Source organism: Miniopterus natalensis, chromosome 1 (genome assembly GCF_054644295.1).
Source record: "Miniopterus natalensis isolate mMinNat1 chromosome 1, mMinNat1.hap1, whole genome shotgun sequence".
Lineage (NCBI taxonomy): Eukaryota > Metazoa > Chordata > Mammalia > Chiroptera > Miniopteridae > Miniopterus > Miniopterus natalensis.
In genome coordinates, this window is record NC_142081.1 from 37,209,613 (window position 1) to 37,229,539 (window position 19,927).

At 41.2% G+C, this 19,927-nt stretch overlaps 1 protein-coding gene across 23 annotated transcripts in view; it reads left to right on the forward strand.

Moving 5' to 3' along the window:
- TRIM9 (tripartite motif containing 9) overlaps positions 1 to 19,927 on the forward strand; it is an 84,474-nt gene that overhangs the window by 24,368 nt on the left and 40,179 nt on the right. For 19 of the 23 annotated variants that reach the window (XM_087814312.1, XM_087814352.1, XM_087814309.1 and 16 more), the window contains exons 2-3: positions 17,184 to 17,279; positions 19,514 to 19,636. The exons of 3 other annotated variants lie outside the window; for them this stretch is intronic. In XM_087814312.1, coding sequence (XP_087670438.1) covers positions 17,184 to 17,279; positions 19,514 to 19,636 — 219 coding nt within the window. The remainder of the gene's footprint in view (positions 1 to 17,183; positions 17,280 to 19,513; positions 19,637 to 19,927) is intronic. One more of the 23 variants, XM_087814357.1, reaches the window with a different exon arrangement.

The following is a 19,927-nucleotide window of genomic DNA, read 5'->3' on the forward strand; positions in this document are numbered from 1 at the left end:
CACGTGCCCTGACCGGGAATCGAACTTCAATCTCCTGGATCCTAGGTCGATGCTCAACCGCTGAGCCACGCCCGGCCCAGCTGCCTTCCATTTTATGGACCCTGGAGCTTACATTGTGATTATAATCTAGGATAATTTCCCCATCTGCTGATTAACAATCTTAATTCCATCGCAACCTTAAAATCTCTTTTGCCACACAACCTAGTAGATGTATAGGTTTCAGGGATCAGGGTGTGGTCATGTTTGGGGACCACTGTTCTGCCCACCATACACATGTTTTCACACTTTATCATTTTTGCCATCAGGATATGTCGAGTGTGATAAGAAAACATTGTTTTATAGTTTAATTGGCAATGCTTTTCTTCCTTATTGGAACATAAAATAATAGTGCTTCTTACAGTTGAGAGCATTGAGACTTAATGAAATAACATCATAACTTCAAAGTAATAAGCCAAATGAGTACAAGATCCAATCCTTTCTCTTCTGTGTGAGTCATAAATCATACTTTCAGAATGATGTCAAAATTATTTCCAGAGAAAGATTAGTTAATTCTGTGACAGTCTCTGGACATCAATAACTACATTTTAAAATGATGAATTTTTAAAATTCAACTTGACCATTCATCTGTCTTTAGATATGGTAGCTGATTAAACTGACAACTTTCTTTATTAAAGATTTTAAGACAGCAGACCCTTGTAAATTCATCCTCGCCCATAAATTTTTCCTTTACGGTCTTTATCTTTGGGTGATAGTTTGTAACCCTTCCCATCCATAAGAATACCTGTTCTGGTCAATTTTACCATTGATCCTGCGTGTCTGAGACACTCCCAAACAGGGTGAATCGTGCACCACACACTGAGTGTTGAATGAACTTTTCTGCATTTGAATTGAGGCATCCCCTATTGTCAGTATGCAGTGGGCATCATTTCCCCATCAATCAGAGACATCTTCTCCATAACTACTCAGCTCTTTATAAGAAGTACTAGAGGAAGTGCAGAATTTCCCTCGGGACCTTGGGAGGAAATGGACAACTGAAACTTGACTCCTCTTGGGGCTCCCTGATGAATACTGTGAGAGGACCTAAAGTAAAGCTCATCTTATTATCATTAATAAAACATTCCATAAATATGAAATAAAAGTGCTTTGCACAAGTCATTTTTCAAGATTCTTTTTGATTCTGATTTTGTTTTGACTCTAAAGGTAGTAAAATGACAAGCTCTCCCCATCAATGTCAGGAGTGAGGTATGGGGCTTATACGTACAGTGCACCAATAAAGGGATGTGACCTGCTGAATCCTAACTCTCAACAATTAGAGATTTATAGGCAATGATGTCTGCTTCTGGAGTCTAGAATGAGGACTGAAGAAGAATCTGCTTAAGTAATAAAGTCTGAGTACCTAGTGGCAGCAGCTAAATAGAATGTTACAGAATCTTGGCAACTTCTGCGCCTACATCAAAACTCCTACTTTGAAAACAAAGGCTCATATCATTGAAGAGGGATGGATGGTCTGTCAGATCAATTGCTGCTTCAGGCAATCAGAATCACTGTCTCTTTTCCATTCAGAATTAAATCCATAGTGATTAAATACAAATTAAATGTTCCTAATAGCAATGATAGATAGCAAGAAACAAATAGTGCTAAGAGATGAGGCTGTTGATCAAATTTAATTCCCAGGAGAAGAGGAATTCCAGTAGACACATAATGACGGTAAAAAGATTTTGAAGAGTTATTATTAACTGGGGAAAAAAATCCTAATCTTGTTTGCAGACCTTGTCTCTTTTGTTATTTTTAAAGGGGCTCCTTAAGTGTTAGGGAGTTGGTACTTTGCTTTACAACATTTATTGGTCTTTTTTCCACCACTGGAAAATATGTGTTGAGAGAATTAATTTAATGACAAGCCAGATAAGGACATTAATAAAATTTAGTAGCTGGATCATTATGTCTATCATATAAAAGACCTTAAGTATGGTTTGCTAGGCTGTTCCATCTTTTTCTTTGGGGGCCCACATTTATACCTCACTAACAATCCGAGTTTAGGATCAGTTAGCTGTTTGCATTATACTCCTCTGCTAATTACACCCACACTAGTAAGTCATGTGAATGCATCTCTTCCTAGGTGCTTTGTATAAAAATCTCCCATCTCTCAACCTCAATGTGCAGCAGAGGCCTTCCAGGTAAAAGCTGCCTGCCTTCACCCCACCCATTCCAAATTTCTCTTCAACCCTTTCTCCACAGTTGTGGCTTGGCTAACAGAATCACAGCTCCTCTGAATGGCCAAGGAGGGAAGAAATGAGAATAACTGAGAGGAAGGAAGAAAGCAACAAGGAGTGGGAGGCGGACAGGAAGAGAGCTAGAGAGAGACTTTAGAGAAAGAGCGAGGAAGGAAGAGATGAGATAAATAGATAAGAGGAAGGAAAAAAAGATAGATAAATTTTTCAGGGACAGAGAGGTGTTCCTGTGGTGATCTGATTATGATTTTTTTGGTAACTGATAAAGCATATCAGTTCTTTATTTAAAACTCTCTAATGACTTACCATCATACTTAGAATTAAATCCAAGATCCTTTCTATGCCCTTCAATGCTTTACATGATCTAGCTCTTAGACACCACTTAGAGACTAAAAACAGCTTATCATCTCACAGTGTCTTTGGGTCAGGAATCAGGAGTGGCTTGGCTTGGTGGTTTGTGAGGTTGCAGGCAGATGTTAGCTGGTGCCGAAGTCATCTGAAGGCTGGGAGAAGAAGGCTTGGTTGTAGAATTCATTTCCAAGGCAGGTAGGTGCTGGCCATCTACAGGAAACCTCATTTCCTCTGCATGTCAGCCTCTCCAAGTGGTCTGGGCTTCTTCACAACCTGGCTGCTGGGCTCCAATGGTGATCATCCTTTGGAAAAAAAAAGGGAAGGAGGAAGGGTTGGCAGGAGGGAGGGAAGAAGGGAGAGACAAAGACAGAGACAGAGATAAAAATTTGAAACTAGACAGAAACTACCTTTTTTACTACCTAGCCTTGGAAGGCACCTAAGATCAATTCTGACATGTTCCATTGGTTGGGACAATCCCAAGCTCCTCCCCAGATTCAAGGAGAGGGAACCTAGAGGGCTTTTCTTAGTGGGCCACACTGTTAGAAGCACATCTAGGAGGAGATAATTATCTAAATGTGGCCATTTGGGGAAAACACAATCTTCTACAGGGAGGGTTTCCTGTGGTTGCATAGTTATAACTCTTTTATATAACTGGTCCATCGGATCATATCAATCTGTCCAATGTCTTCCCATCAACTCCAGAATTCCTTACCTACAAAGCCTACATGACCTAGCCCTTCACTCTGAACCTCTTTTTTATCACTCTTTGCCCACCATACCCTTCTCCAGGCACACGCATCTTTTTGCCACTACTCACACGTACCGAGCTCATTCCCACTGCCTGGATTGGTTTTCTCCCAGATAGCCACATGGTTTGCTTCCTTGCCTTATTTGAGTCCCTGTTTAAAAGGTACCCACTGAGAAAGACCTTCCCTGAGGTCCCACACTAGGGTCCCCATGCACACACTCACTTTCTCTCCCTCTCTCTCCCTCTCCCCTTACTCTGCTCTATTTTTGTTGACGGCAATTATCACTACTTGACATTATGGATAGTTAGCTATATAGATAGAGAGACAGCCAGATAGATAGACATCTCTATCTATATAATGTCACATATATATACACAGTCTTACATTATATATCTATATCTGTATATCTGTATCTATCTTTGTTCTTTTGCCTCCCATCAGAATGTGAGCTCCGTGGGGGCAAGAACTCATTTTGTTCACCATCCTATCTCCAACACATGGAACAGTGTCTACCCCAGAGTGGCTGCTCACTGTGTGTGTGTGTGTGTGTGTGTGTTGGATGAAGGAATGAAAAAAACAAAACAAATGAATGGTAACTCTTTGTGAAGGTCATTTTCAAGTTGTTCTGACCAATGATGGCAGCACTGTAATGAATGTCTGGGAAGACTCGGACAGGCAGAACTCCACAGCATGTACAGATTCTGGGTGCTAAGAAGCATTCACATTACTGCAAGTCACAATGAGACCCAGTATAATCTTTTCAGACTTGAAGAAAGAATACAAGCTCGTAACAGCACCTACACTAAACTATGTTCATGTAAGTGATAAGACTGAGATATTGTGACATCTACAAATTTGTGCATTCAAAAGCTAACCCAGCCATTTGCTGTTGAATTTGTTGATGGTTCTTGCCCAAATCAATCATCAGTGAGGCTTTTTGAAACTGCCAGGCACTGTGTTAATGATGATATATCAAAGGATTAAAAATTTCAGAGTAAATAGGACTCTATAATGGATTTTAAAGGCATATCACTGGGTACAGGGTAAATTATACTGCTAATGAGATGATAGTTCAGACCTTTTCTGAAAGCCAGCAGAATAAAGCCGAGCATAATGCCTATACCTGGTAATTTAAGCAGTTTAACAACAGCTTGATCGGTGATGGCTGTGCTTACTACAGGAAACAGAGAGAGCGTCAGGAAACCTCTGGACCATGCTGACCGGCTTACCGTTCCGACCACACCAGCCCATCTTACACCTCCGTGCCTGTGCTTGCTATGTTCCTTCTTCTGGGAACAACCCTCCCCTACAACTCTTGAGCTTCACCTCCTCTCTGAACCTCTCAACACATACACACCCCAAAGGAGAACTGGGTGCTTCTTCTGTTAACTCCACGGTACCCTGTGCACACATTGCTCATAGCACTATAACATTTTTTGTGTTCATTGAACAGTTTGCATGTGTGCCTTCTGAACCACCAGCTTCTCAAGGGCAGAGTGTGGGTCATGTTGGGTTTTGTAGCCCTACTAACAAACCAATAATTTTTACATAGAACACATCCACCGAAGGATTTGATGGGTGGGCAAGCAGACAGACAAATGCATGAACTTTCATAACAGTGCTCAACGAACAAGGGCTCTTAAAAGTATAAAGGAAGATGCTGAGTAATCAGCATCCTGATATGATATTCCCTGGGGAAAGGGGTTGGTGCCTGTCTTCCTAGACTGTCACATTGAATATGGCTCCTGTCTGTATGTTCTGTGAAATGAGAATTTTCAAAACAGCTCTTTTGGGACAGAGCTGCATGATCTTTGGTCTGGCCAGCCCAGCATGGACAGTTTAACATCTATAAGGCAGAGAATGCCCCTGCAGTGATTCTTCCCTAAGCTGCCACAGAACCATTTTTACTCCAAAGACCTCTGCACTGCCAAACAGTCAGGCAATTTAATTTGGTTTAGCTGGATATTCATACTCTAACATTAATAAGAGAGTCTTAGGTAAGTAAAATTTAGGAAATGGCATCTCAAAGCCATTTATCAGGAAGAGAAATATTACTCTTCAGTGCCTAAATGAGGGCATGCTCATTTATAAGATTTGCTAAGGGGATTTTTTTTTTTTAATATATTTTTATTGACTTCAGAGAGAGGAAGGAAGAGGGAGAGAGAGGGATAGAAACATCAATGATGAGAGTCACTGGTCGGCTGCCTCCTGTATAGCCCCTGCTGGGGAGCAAGCCCGAAACCTAGACATATGCCCTGGCTGGGAATCTAACCACAATCTCCTGGATCATACATAGGTTGATGCTCAACCGCTGAGCCACGCCAGCCGAGCACTAAGGGAATTTTTTAAAGAATCAATTACATAAAAATATATACACATAAAATAGATTGTTCTTTTAAGTGTTTTTAAAGTTAGAATTAAATATAAATTTTTGTTAAAAACTACACTTTCCATTGAAATATTTTTAAAATATTGTTAAAAGCTCTATATTTCAATTGAAAGTTTTGTTATTGTTCTCTAAGATGTGTTTTATTTTTCTGACTAAGGGGGAAAAAAGAAATCTCTCAGATTTCCCCATAGCATTTGGTTGGTGCCCTTCTTTGGTCATTTTTTCTTACCACACACAGATCATATGTGTGAGTCTTTCCTATACTAGACCATATGTTTCTGACCCTCTTTGTCTTTGCACAGCAGGGCCTGAACCAGTGCTTTGCACATGTTAGGTATGTCATAAACATTTTAATTAATTACCAATCAGATAACTTGATGCAGAAGGTTAATTGCCCTCTCTTGCTTCCTAACTTGGCAACACCTCTGGTAACAAATCAGTCTCATGATTCCATCATCCCACAGAATGGTTTTCTGAGCATTATATTCATTCCTCTACCAGTCAGCGATTGCTCAGTGCATTGGCCTTGCCATGAAAGAGCTCCAAGAGGAAGAATGAGTGCAGCAGAAGCAAGTGAAGGTGCTGTCTGGGTGGTGACAGATGGTCCTACCAGGGGTGGGGCAGCCAAGGACAGCATCTTGGAAGAGGTGATGTTTGAGCTACAGGACTTGAGAAATAGAACACTATGCAGACAAATGATGCTGTCTCTGTGCCCCTCCTCAGGGACATTCCCTTTCCATTATCAAAGGTAATTCTGTCCTGAATTTGTATTTATCACTCCCATGCATTTTGTTTTAGTCTTACACTACACATATGGATCCCTATTCTAGTATCACCTATTTTCAACCTTTATATCAGTGGTATTGTCTCTTTCATATAATAAGAACCAACAATTTACTGGGCACTAAGACATGCCGCTGTTGTAAACATTGTGTGTACATTGAGGTAGCTAGTCCTCCCCACAACTCGGTGATGGTGGGTACTATTGTCATCCATTTTACTAAGCGAGAAATTAAGGCTCAGAGTTCTTAATTTGTCCAAGGATTCACAGATAATAAGTGGGAGAGCCAGGGCTCAATCCCAGGCAGTCTGGTTCCAAAGTATGAATTTTTTCCCTTGGCTTTCAAAGTAATTTTATTAATAAGGATCACCTTGCTTTTTCTGTGAGAGTGAAAAAAAATTAAATTTCTATCATAGGATAGAAAACTGAGAATATTTTCCAGGTATTTCATGTTTGAAATGGTTTCCTTCCTCCTTTTTTCAATGAGATGACTGTAGGTTCATATGCAGTTATAAAAAGTAATACAGAGAAATCCCTTCTACACTCTTCCCAGTTTCCCCAGTGGTAACATTTTGCACAAACTATAGTACAATATCACATGACATTGATACAACCCACTGATTTCATTCAGATTTTTTAACTTTACTTTTAGTTTTCTCAACATTACCAAAAATTTCCTTAGCTACAAAATCTTTCATTTGACAGCTAGAAATAAAAGATTTAAAAGGGAAATCTTTGGTTTAGATAAAAATTTAATGTGAATGAATTTCAATGACAGGATAATGGATGGGGTGTTTGACAGATCATTCTTAAGTGACTGGTATGGGATCATTCCTGAGCTTGGAGAGAAGGAAGGAGAGTTGCCATCAGGGGACAGGCTGAGGGGACAAGAAGCTGAACAAGGAGATGAACACTTCACCATATTTGACCATAATTATCTTCTGCTGGGTGGGGACAATGACAGGCAGTGTACTGAGAGATTGCTGTTGAATACTTGCAGTGGCTTTTAAAAACCAGCTCACTTAGCATACAAGCTGGGGTGGGAGAAAATCAATTTAGCTCTCAGGTTCGCACTTTGCAGAGGGCCCTCATCACTTCTTGAATATTTGCCTCCTTATTGAAAGCTGCATGCTCGTTCCCTCCTCAGATCTCTGCAGAGGACACAGCCTCACTCCAACAGAATTTCCTGCTGAAGCAGTGTCTCAGAAGGAAACGTGACTTAATGGATTCAGGACTGGCGTTAATGGAATTTCCTTTAATTATCTACCACTAGATTGATAGCAATGTTTTTCTTACAAATTCAAATGAACCATTAAGATCTATATAAATGTTATTGAAAAAAATACGTTTATAAAACATTATTTGAAACAACATCATGTTAGGTTTTTAAATGAAGATGAAAAACCTGAAAATGTTTCTATACAACTTTTAATTAATAAATTACTAAGAAGGGGAAATGATGGTGAAGAGATACGATAGCAGCACCCAATTTTAACAGAGAGAGAAAATAAGCAATTAAATTCATACCATACTGGATGCCTTAACAACAGCTCTGGGAATCTCATCTCTTCAAGGAACTAACAGTTTCCGGAAATAGAGGAAAGATATTTGGAGGTGAGCACTTGTCATTTGCTATGAGGTGCTCTAAAACCTATTCCCTCCACCTCGGATTAAAACATCATTGAAATTCACAAGAGGTCCAGGCTGTGCAGCCCACACTCGGCAGGTGCAGAACAGAGCAAGTGCAGCAGCTCAGAACAGGCATTTCCTGCGCGTTGCTGTCTGTGATGTTAGCAGCAGATTCACCAGTCACCTCGCATAACCTCCCCTTGCTTGTGCAAGCTTACAGCAGGCTTTTCTTGGGAAGTGATTGCACAGCTATTAAGTTGTTTACAAAATCAACCCAGTCCCATGGTGAGATTTATTTCTGTGTGAGTCAAATCTTACATTCTAACTAGCAGAGCAAAAATCCGTTGTCATGGAAACCATTCCCATTTCACTAGGTTGGAGCTGCAATTCACTTGCATGGAGATAGGTTGACAAAGATGCGGAGGGAAAGGGTGAAAAGAAATCAGACATGGCTTAAATCCATTTTCCTGAATGATATTGATGATCACTGTTAATTTTACTTTGGATGGAAATTGACCTATAAGTATTGGATCCTAATAAAACCTTTCCCTACTGGGGGTGGGGATGGGAGGTTAGTTTTAAATGTATTTTAGAAGCTACCTAAGATATCCCAATGGGTTTTTATTTTGCCAATTAATAGGATCATTTATTAAAATAATAAGATTGTGTTTTAGTTTGTTCTCAGGGTAATTAAAGCCATGATAGTGAGAGGGAGAGTTATGTTAAGGATAATTTAATTTCCTTTTATTCAGGATTTATAAATTAATTGTTAAGACTGTCAGAGGAGGAATATGTGGATTTGTCACCAGTAAAAAAGGATCACTTGCTTCTCAAACTCATAGTCAAAGTAAAGGAACCCAGCACATCCGCACCCAAGTTCTTCTTACAAACTTACAGCATCATGAGTTAACCAGGAAAAGCACATATGTATTACAAACCTAATGGTATGTGTGCCTTCCTAAAGGATGGGACATTTTGAGGGTGGATAGAGGCACTGGCAAGGTGGGTGTGTGTCATCCCATTTCTTACTTTATGGCCCCAATCATTCCTGCTCCCTCTGAGGAATCACCACTTTTCACACTAGGTATCCATCTCCTCTTGAAGGACTGCCAGCCAGACACGTCTTTAAATTTAAAATTATGTTATTATGAGAGGGCACACAGACCAGAGCTGCATTTACCATGTGACTAGATTTCAGGTGCTGCCGGGTGTCTGCAACAGAAGAGAATGGACAACATGACCAGGGGAAGGGCATGAGAGAAAGCCTCTGAGTGGAGAGCTCCCAGTATCAAGCGCAGGATGCTTAAGGGTTTTGTGGGTATTTATTTAAATTCAATTGGAAAAAACAAAACCACCTGAAAGAAAATACTTCTTTCTGCACAGCATGGAATTCTTAGTAAACAGAGATTAAATTATATAAGGAGTTTTTATCCTTGGGGGGGAGTCCATTTTTTAAAAAGCATAAATTATCTACAGTAAAATATACAAACCTTACGTTTACAGCTCAATAAGCTTTTACATATATATGTATGTATGTTTATATATAGATATGTAATTACTACCCAGATCAAGATAAAGAACCTATCTCTACTTCAGAGAATTTCCTCACAACACTTTCCAGCCGATCTCTCTAACTCCAAAACTTTACATAAATACAATATGTACTTCTTTGTATGTGGCTTCTTTTGCTTAACTTAATATTTTTTAAATCATTTATGTTTTGCATATATCATTAGCTTGTACTTTCTTATTACTAAGCAGTATTCCATTGTATGAATATTAACAATTTATTTATCATTATTGTTGATAGATGTTTGGGCTGTTTCCAGCTTGGGGCTATTATAAATAAAGCTGCTATGAACATTTTATCAAGTCTTTTGTGGACATATGCTGTCACATAGGGTAGGAGTATATTTAACTTTATTAGAAAGCTCCAGTTATCCCAAGTGGCTGTACCATTTCAACTCCCAGTAGCAATGCATGATTCTCCCCATCCTCACCAGCACTCAGTGTTGTCAGTCCAGCGGGTGTATAGTGGTCTCACCTTGTGTGATCTTTGTTTTTAAAAAAGCTAAGCTAATGTCTGCATCAATGTTGTCGTGGCATCTGGAAGTCAGAATTAAAATTCATATATTGTGATTAACATTTGCCAGCCTCTTAATGACCCCATGCCTTTGAAAAATGTAGCTTTTCTAATACAAATACAAGTTCAAGTAAGCTGAAATTTCAGGGTAGCCATAAGCCGATGACAGAACAGATTGAAGTTGGAAAGGAACCCGGGCATGTGCCCTGACCGGGAATCCAACTGCGATCTCCTGGATCCTAGGTTGATGCTCAACTGCTGAGCCACACTCAGCCTGGCAAAAAGTTACTTTTTAAATACAAAGTCTTGCTCCCACCAGCACTTTAGTTCCTGCCACTGGAAATTTGAGGGGAATGAATAAAAAGTCATTTTTACTTTAGCATTTAATACTTGAGTCTCCGAAAGAGCACAGGAAAAGCACTTCTATATGAAAAATAATAGCTCAGTGATTTTTCACTTTATCGCCTATATTTCTAAGAGCATGTTTTTTACTTACTTAGTGAAAAGCCCTTAATTGTGGAACAGGGAGTTTCTGTCTGGGACACTTTAATACTACAGAGAGCTGAAAATGTATAGATCTCAAATCTGTTTTCCTTCTTCACACTCTTCCCTGATCATAGCAGACAAAGCAGGCGCTGGAGAACCTGGGAGAACGCGGTGGGCCTGAGGGGTGGGTGTGAAGGCAGCCAGAGGGCGGTCACAGAGGAAACAGCTTCTGGAAAGGGACTCAGAGCCTGCTGGTTGGGGCCCTAGAGCTCTCCAAAGGAAGGCAGCACCCGCACAAAGGAAATCTGTCCTGTCGTCCATTTCCACAGTGTGAAATCCAATATTTACACAAAGGCTGAGCCCAAGGAAGGCATATTTTGGACCCTCATCTGTAAATACTTAGTAACCGCCTAACAACACACATACCACGGTTCAGAATATCCGCAGAAAGGCGTGCTCTCCGGCAGGGCCTTGGGCAGGGCGGTGTTGACCTTACAGCCTGGATGCCTCCTGGTTTATTAAAGTTTCATGCCTTCCATCACAGTTGCTGCATGAATCCTTTTACAGCCTCCAGCACTCTAAGCAGAAGCCGTAGAGACACGGCAAATCAATTTTCTCCTAAGAAACTGTGAACATCGGGTGAGGCAACAGTTTTATTTGCTATGCTGTGAGGCAAAAAGTGGCTCCTGTGTCTCGTTGCTGGAAAGACCTGCCATGGTGATTTGCGTTTCCAGTTTAAGCATTTCCACTTTAAGCGTTTCCAGTCTCAGGTAGAGAAACATCTTCCGTTTGTTGGACTTCGGTGTTCAGAGTAGCTCTGGAATTTTCAAACTATGGCCCGAACTGGCCGTGTCTTGCTAAGAAAGCAAATACTTGGCGTTTTTCCCTGAGAGGTAGAGAAGCTGCATTTCTGTGGTTGGTTGTTAGAATATTCTCACCTTCTGCTTGATTAGAGAGCCTATGGAGAGAATTTTCATATGCACATGACCAAGCTCAAAACAATGGTCGTTTCAGGGAAGTGATGGTCCCTTGAGAGAAGGGACTGTGTTTACTGTCTTTATTATTATTTCCTAGCATGAAGCACTGTGCCTGGCCCATGGTGGAACTCCATGAATAGGGATTAAATTAATAACTCATGAAGGGAAAATTTATCATTGCTATCTGTATTAGTTCATTTTATGGCATAACACCTCCCAAAATCTCAGCAGCTTATAAAACAAAGGTTTATTGCTTGTTCACGTGAGTTGCACAGGCAGTAGCCTGAGGTTCTGTCCTGCATGTCTTCTTTCTGAGGCCCACAGCCACTGTGTGGGACACGCCCAGTGCTGTGCTGACCTGGCTCATACCAGCTCACAGCTCAAGAGTTGACGGTACACATCTCTTCCCAACTCCACGTTCAGTGATATCATTTGGGTAGCCTAAAATCAACTTTGCATTTACACCATGGAAATTGGCAAACACTTCAAATCAGAATTTGTTTTTGTTTTTTGAGAGTCAGTTTATCAACACACTACAGGATTCATGTGACAAAGAAGAAGAGTAAAGGAGCTGGTAGAAAATCACAGTGCCTCTTTAAGCCAAAGCAAATCACATGACCAAGGACGATAATGGGTCAGGGACACAGGCTCCATTTACAGGAGGCCCTGCAAGTCATGTGGCAAAAATGGGGAGGGAGCAAAAGGTTGTGAACAATGCTACAATCTACCCCACCATCTGAGTAATTATAATTGACCAAACCCCAAATTGGGACATGCGGTATGACAGGGTGTTTTAATGATATATATGTATATTTTAACATAATTTTATTATAAAACAATACTACTTATTAAATAAATACCTACATTATGCCAGGTGTTGTATAGAAGAACTTCCTACCCATGATTTCCTATAATCCTCACCACGGTCCTATGATGTAGGTACTGTGATTATTCCCTAGTTGCAGATGAGGAAACTAAGCCTAGAGAGTTTAGTATCATAGGTTGGATTCCCTGGGCACAGACTTGGAGAGTTGCATAGGAATGCTTAGTTGCTGAGTGCTCTCAGCAGACCCACCTGTAAGGAAGTAAAAAGTGAGAAGGCAGAGGGAAAAGCAATGACATCAGTCATTCCTGCCGGGAGTTCTGGAACTGAGATGGCCCTGGAGGGTTGTTCTCAAATCGAGGCAAGGGAACCCCAGCAGTCACTCTTCTTTGGTTTTACATGCTCTTACCATGGGTTGTTTTCCTTCCTTCCTGCATGGGTGAAGGAAGAGTTTTCTTCTTTGGGAGGGTGAAGCAAAGAGCTTGACTTTGGAATCAGTGAGGGTTTGTGTTCCGACTCTTCCATATGTAAGCGGTCAGACCTAAACTCAGGTGTATACTCCCTGAGCCTCTACAAAATGGCAGGGTGGTGACTGGGATTAAACTGGGTACGTATTAAAAGCACCAGCCAGAGTTCCTGGCTTAGAATAAATGGCCAGTATACAGGGTGTGGCAAAAGTAGGTTTATAGTTGTTCGTATGGAAAATAATACAATAATTAATAAATAATAAGACAAGAATAAACTGTGTTTCACATACTCACAACTGTAAACATACCTTTGCCCCACCCTATATTGTCTCTACAGGGTGTCCTGAAAAATGTATACACACTTTGAATAATTATTAATTCCACTGGGTTAAATCTGAAAAGAAAGAAACATCAACTGAACTATCAGCTGTTAAAGTGTGTATACTTTTTTTGAGATACCCTATATTAGGATTTTTTGCTTTTACTTTTTAATTATATGTCAGTATGTAGTGAGACTCAAAACTCAGTATTTCTTCAAGAAATATTGTTATTCTCCTGTGCTGGGTGGGGGTCTTCCTACAGAATCACATTGCATGGATTGTCACTTTGCTCCTGTATTTTGTACCTTGGTACCTGGGAAGGAGGTGGATTGGGCTGCAGTCCTGAGCAGTGTGCATTGTAACAGAGCTTCCTTGGGGAGACAGCAAGGCTGTGCCTGTAATTTCAGATCCCAGACAGTCAGGAAGCTTCCTTTCATTTGCCCCAATCTGTCTCCATCCAATAGCCCTAGTAAACTGGGGGGCTGGGAGATGACACGTGAATAATGTTCATGGCAGGGAAAGGAGAGGAGACCCTGTCTTCTGTCTGGGCATGCTCTGCAGCCAGGCTGGGCTGGGCGGATGCGCAGGCAAATAAGGAGTTGGTCAGGATGCATAGAATTTCATTAGCCATCCACTGAGGCTAAATAATAACAGGTTTGGAAATATCCTCCCTGTGCACTCCCGGGTTGAGCTCCCAATCTCCTGTAACATTCTTTCCTTTGGGGGGAGGCAAGGGGAGCCGGTCGGGTGGAGATTGGAAGGTGGTAATCAGGAGAGGAGGGAAGGAGGAGGCAGGTCTTTGTTTCTCTCCTCAGGCTCTGGACAACTTGCCATCCTTCTGGGAGATCTTGGTTATTCAGAGCATGCTCTGAGCGCTTGACGGGAAATTTGTCAGTGCTTCCTTGCCTACATCATTTTTTCACTCTCATTCACTTTCTGATCATGACACTTTCTCAGTAAATTGGAAAACAAATATCAAGAAATCAAAATGCCATCGCCAAGGCATTATAAACAGCCTCTAATGGTGTGTACCATGAAAGATACCGTAATGAAAACACACTAAACATTTGCATCTTCTGTGTGCTGGTATAAATTTATAGGGCTGCTCTGTGGTCCTGAATACAGAACATCTCTGTTAGCACACAGCAGGAATTTAAATGCTTCCAGGAAACAAAATCAATCAATAATAAAATTCTTCTATATCAGATGTAGTTTATAAACGTGATCGAAAGACTGTCCTGTAAAAACAACACAACCATAAATCCTTACAATAAGAGCATTTTCCAGTGATAAACAGTTTCCAGTGTTTTTCATTGTCTCCTGCTCAATTTCTGCAAGTTAGCAAAGCTTCAGAAAGAGGCTTCTAGATCTTCATGCTATAATGCAGTTGTTTATCAAATACCAGAATAGTCATTTGCCAGGTAGAAGGTATCCTTAGGATTGATCATAGACACAAAGAGAGGAAATCTACAAATAAATAGATCTTTGCAGTTCACTTATTGCTTTGCCATATAAAATCCTGAGAGTGGATGAGGCCAGCATTCTTTGTCAACTACAGAATAATTTTATAGCAGCACCTCGTCAGCAATTCTTTGGGGGGATGAGGTTTAACTTACATTATGCAGACAATTAATTGCAAAGCTGGAATACAAGAAATCAGGTAGCTCTAGTTCTGTGTCGTTGAATGAATTTGGCTTCTGTCTTCTGACCTCCAAATATTACTAAGGTGTAGGTTATAATAAAAAGGGGAAGAAAACTGGGGTAGCCCAGCCAGCTTTTGCTCATTCAGTAAAAAAAGGGCTATGAGTTCCAAAGTAACAGTGAAAAAGTTTCTCCTTTAGAATATGTCTCTCATTTTATTGCTTGCTCTTCCAGATGAGACCCTCTTTCCTCCTTTCATCCCCTGGGCTCCCAGGAAAAGTTCTTGAGGAGAAAACTTTACCCCAAATTATAGTGGAGCTAGGACCTCGTAATAAACCTGAGTAGCCCTTTCAGCATGTGTGGGCCCATTTTGTGCTTTTTCTTACTCAGTTGCGTTGTTGGTCTAGCATCTCAGAGTCTGAGCACATAAATCCAAACACAAGTGATAGAAGATGTTCTTCTATAGGAATCTCCCCTTCAGATGCCCCCAGTCAGTCAGCAGGTTTCTGTGAGCAGGAAGGAAGAAGGTAAATAAGAGTTAATACAGCCCACGTTTATCAAGTATGCACCGCACACCAGTGTGATTCTGGGCTTTAGACACTGTATATCATGCAATGCCCACAACACCCAAGAGTAGCAGTATTGTTCTCATTTTATGGGTGAGGTAAAACTATGGGTAGAAGTTTGAACAGTCAGTAACTAGCAGCATTTATTAATTCAGAATAGTTCCCTTAACCACAACCCTTAACTAGCAGAAACTCACATTAGTGACGGCACTAAACCCTCACAGTAACTCAACTACAAAGTATTATTATTACTCCCATTTTGTCCATTGGAATAATTCAGCCATAAGTTAATTCTCTCAGCGTCACGCTTAGTAAGGGACAGAGTCAGAATTTAAACCCTTCCAAAGACTTTATTCTTTCTACTACCCCACATTGCATCCACTGAGCATTTGGCATGCATATTCTCAAAGAGATTTAGTGCCCAACTTTGTATTTAATAAAGCAAATGCAAGAAAAAAAACATGCATAGAAACCAAGAGATATAATTTTAAGATTCTGTCCCTTTACTGGAAAGAAAAAGTGGATGAGACATTGTGTTGGCAAGGAGGAGAGTGGGCTTTGGTTTTCAAAGAAGACTTGGGAAAAGGAGTTTGTCTCTTTAGTTTACAGGAGGGATGGAAGGACATGCCCAGGCTGCTAGGTGATGGGATTTTGTATTAAGTACAATGGTTATGGCTGCAAGTGATGGGAAGCTCCAGTACAGGGACTTAACTAGGAGTCACTTTTAACAAGAAACCTAGTGGTAGGAGACTTCAAGTGTTGGCTCAGCTGCTCGAAGATGCCATTGGAACTCAGGCTCTTTCTCTTCCCACCCACCCCTGCTCCCTTATTACATTGACCTTCTCCTCTTGAGAATCACAAGACATTTGCCAAAAAGTAAGGAACAAAAGGGAAGAAGGATCTACCTGTGTCACTGGTATCCTGTTAGCAGAAAAGTAGGGACTTTCTCAGACTCCACCAGCTCCCAGCTGACTTCCACTTAGGTCTCACCCATCAGCAGTGTGTCCTGTGGCTACCCCAGCAGACAGGGAGGTTGGGAAATCATGTGCGCCCAAGAGAACTGCATCCCTCTGTGGAAGGGGTGGTGTGGAAAATCACAGTGACAGTGCACCTTGGTTTAGGAAGCTAGCGTGGGGAAGAGGTAGGGCAACGGGGCTGCACTGGGAGGCCAGGGGTGTCTTGGCACCCTTTGTATCTACTTTTACATTTAAATGGCCCCAGAGCATCACACTGTGATGCTTCCTTCCTTCCCTCACCCTGCTCCTGACCCTCTTCACTCTTTCTGATCCAACCCCAGACCAATAGCCCTTTGGGCTAAATAATGTTGATAATCATCGGATCATCTAACTCCATGTTGTTGTTTTTTAATTCTTGCAAATAATAGACATTGGGTAAATTACTGCTGAATTAATTACTTAATGAGACTAGGAAATTCCAGGCAGATATTAGCGGGTGATTGCCATGGCCAGAAGTTCTCACTGCTTCAGAAGAGAACCACTCAGAGGCTGTTGAAGGCATCTGGAGGCCCTTCTTATCAGCATCCACATGTACCAAGGTCAGCTAAGTGGCCCAACTCAGACAAGAGCAATCTGAAAGGACTGAGGACTCTTGGGTCTCCAGTCAACACAGCGCTGTGTGACCTTGTGGCTACTTCATGTGATTGTAGCTCCTGCTTTCTTCTTCGTCTTTGCAGAGCCAACTCTCCCAGGCGCTGAACGGGCTGTCAGACAGGGCCAAAGAAGCCAAGGAGTTCCTGGTGCAGCTCCGCAACATGGTCCAGCAGATCCAGGTACCGGCAGCACCCGAGACACACAGCAAACCCCATGGGTTAAGATGCCACTTCGTGGTGGGGGAGTTTGTTTCTTCTCTTTCATATTTATGTGTTGAGGGGGAAATCCTATTTCTTTCCTTCCTGCTTTGTCTCCTCTAATACATACAAACACACATACAGACCAACTTCGGACATACCCCTTCTCGAGGTGGTTATGTTTGCCACCAAGCCAGGAAACCTAGTTTCCAAGTGGTTCCTATCTTCCTCAGGGAGGTCCGAATTCTCCACTACTGTGTATTTAGGAAGAGGCCTATTTCTTTGTGAATTTAGAGTTATTACTGTTGAGTTTTTTTAAACTCTATAGGTCTCCGAAGCGTCTTGCAATGATTGTATCTTATCTGATGGTAACAAACAAGTCACAGTTTCTCTTCCTTCCTTTCTCCCTTCCTTCCCTCCTTCCTTTTCTTCCTGTTTCCTTTCTTCCTTCCCCATAGTAATGCTTCTTCCCTACTTAGATACTTAAATTTATTTTTCGACCATGATCTCCTGGTGATGGTAATTTCAGGTTGCTTTATCTGGACACAATGACCAACGGATCAGCCAGTGTTTGGAAGCTGGTGAATTCTTCCCTATAGCTAAAGGGGAGAAGCCATAAATTGCATGAGATGCTAAAATAATGACATTCTCCACCTGTTTACCATTCTTATTTTTTGAGATTTGCCTCACAGACATAACCTTAGCTCTGGCCTCCAGTAAATTGTTTTTCTGAGCTAATATTTAATCCATGTCAATGCAGAAATGGGTTTTTTAATGTAAGCCAGCCTTCCAAAGCATCTCACACTGATTCTTTGCCTATTTTTGGCATATATACCCATGTTAAAATTTCTAACTCCCTAACAACCTAACAGTTGTACACTTCCTTCTGTTTTCTAAAGCAATGGATTCCCTTCTTTGCTTTTTTCTGGCGTTAAATAGACAACCCCAGACTTGCCTCTGAACCTTACCTCTTCGTCAGACAAAGCTCTCTTTCTGGTCTAAATCAGAGTCTATGAGGAGAAGGCTTCCCCCTCCCTCCCAGTATTGCCCTAAAGGGGACATAGAGAGCTCTTAAATCATGCTTTCCAGGGGACTTCTCTGAGAACTCAAAGCAATTGCCATGAAAGCCAGAACTTATCATTTGTGGAAGTCATTGCTCGAGCAATTACTAATCCATGTCTTACATGAAGAAGACCTTGCATTTGAAAACAACCACCAAATACCTACCGGTAGGTCCTTATATTAAAAGAGAGATACAGTTCTTGATGGCTTTGGTATAAATTAAAATTTGATAAGCTAAGCTGTTCCTTCCTTGCCAGTCCCCAAAAGTTTACAGTTTACTCAGCTGTGTTATTAGTGTTTACTCAGGTATTTAGTTTTCATTTGCTATAAGTTACAATAGTTTTTCAGATTATGGTTTGAGAGTCAAAATTATAAATGTAACATATTGAAAGGATTACCTTTAATGAATGATTTTAACTTAGTGACAGAATCACTTAAAATTAACATGTATAGCATATACAGATTTAAATGAATTTAAGAATTTAGATGCAGCATTCAATTTAAACATCATGGGGAAGCTATCACTCATTTAGAATATGCTTACCCTTCCTCCACAAGCTGTTGGTTCATGTCCGACTTTAACAGCCTACCGGTTCCTATTCACATTTTTTCCTTAATGAAAGGAGCAAGTACTTTTCCCCATGATTATTATTATAAATTCCCATGTCATTGGATTATTGTTTAATATTGAAGACCATCGCCATCCTTTCTTCTTTCTTTCCCCGAATTTAGTGACTTTTTCATCTCTCCTGCCTTAACAATACCCCACTCCCCCAGGCAACCAGCCTTTCTGAATGTTGCCTTCCTCCAAACACAGCTGAACGTATGCCAGCTTTCAAAAGGACTCACGTTCAACTCTATAAACAAAGCTTTATTTGAGTTAATATAATTCAGACTTTGGAGATGATTCCCTGTTGATAAAAATAAGTTTATCAAGTGATATCCTTTTCAATCTAAATTTAAAGCAAATCACAACCACTATAGGATGTAATTTATCCAGTTCTTTTTAAGGTGGCAGTTGTGCACTGTGGAGAGAGTTCCTCTTCATTCCCTTCAGCGGGATCTCTGCCCCACAAACGGACAGGTGAGTCCTGTCCTCTCTGGCAGCCAGGCACCCAGGCCCCTTCGGCTGAGAGGTGTGCTCTCTCACACAGGAGAACAGTGTGGAGTTTGAGGCCTGCCTGGTGGCCCAGTGTGATGCCCTCATCGACGCCCTCAACAGAAGGAAAGCCCAACTGCTCGCACGCGTCAACAAGGAGCATGAGCACAAGCTGAAGGTGAGTGCTGCGTGTCAGGGGAGCAGAAGGCCAAGGAGCTGGGCTCCCAGGGCTGTGACGCAGTCTAGATGCAAAAGGGGAAGCAGGGTGCCCACAGCCTTGGGTGGCCAGTGGCCTGCCTGGCAAGGAATGGGCACAGCCCATTGTTCACCACTTCTTCATTTAACTCAGCAGTGTTTGTTGAGTGACTCCTCTGGGTCAGAAATTGCTTTGGGTATAGGTGTAATAAAATAAATAAAAATCCCTGCCCCCACGGGTTTATATTCCACCAGGAAGGATAAACAATAAGCA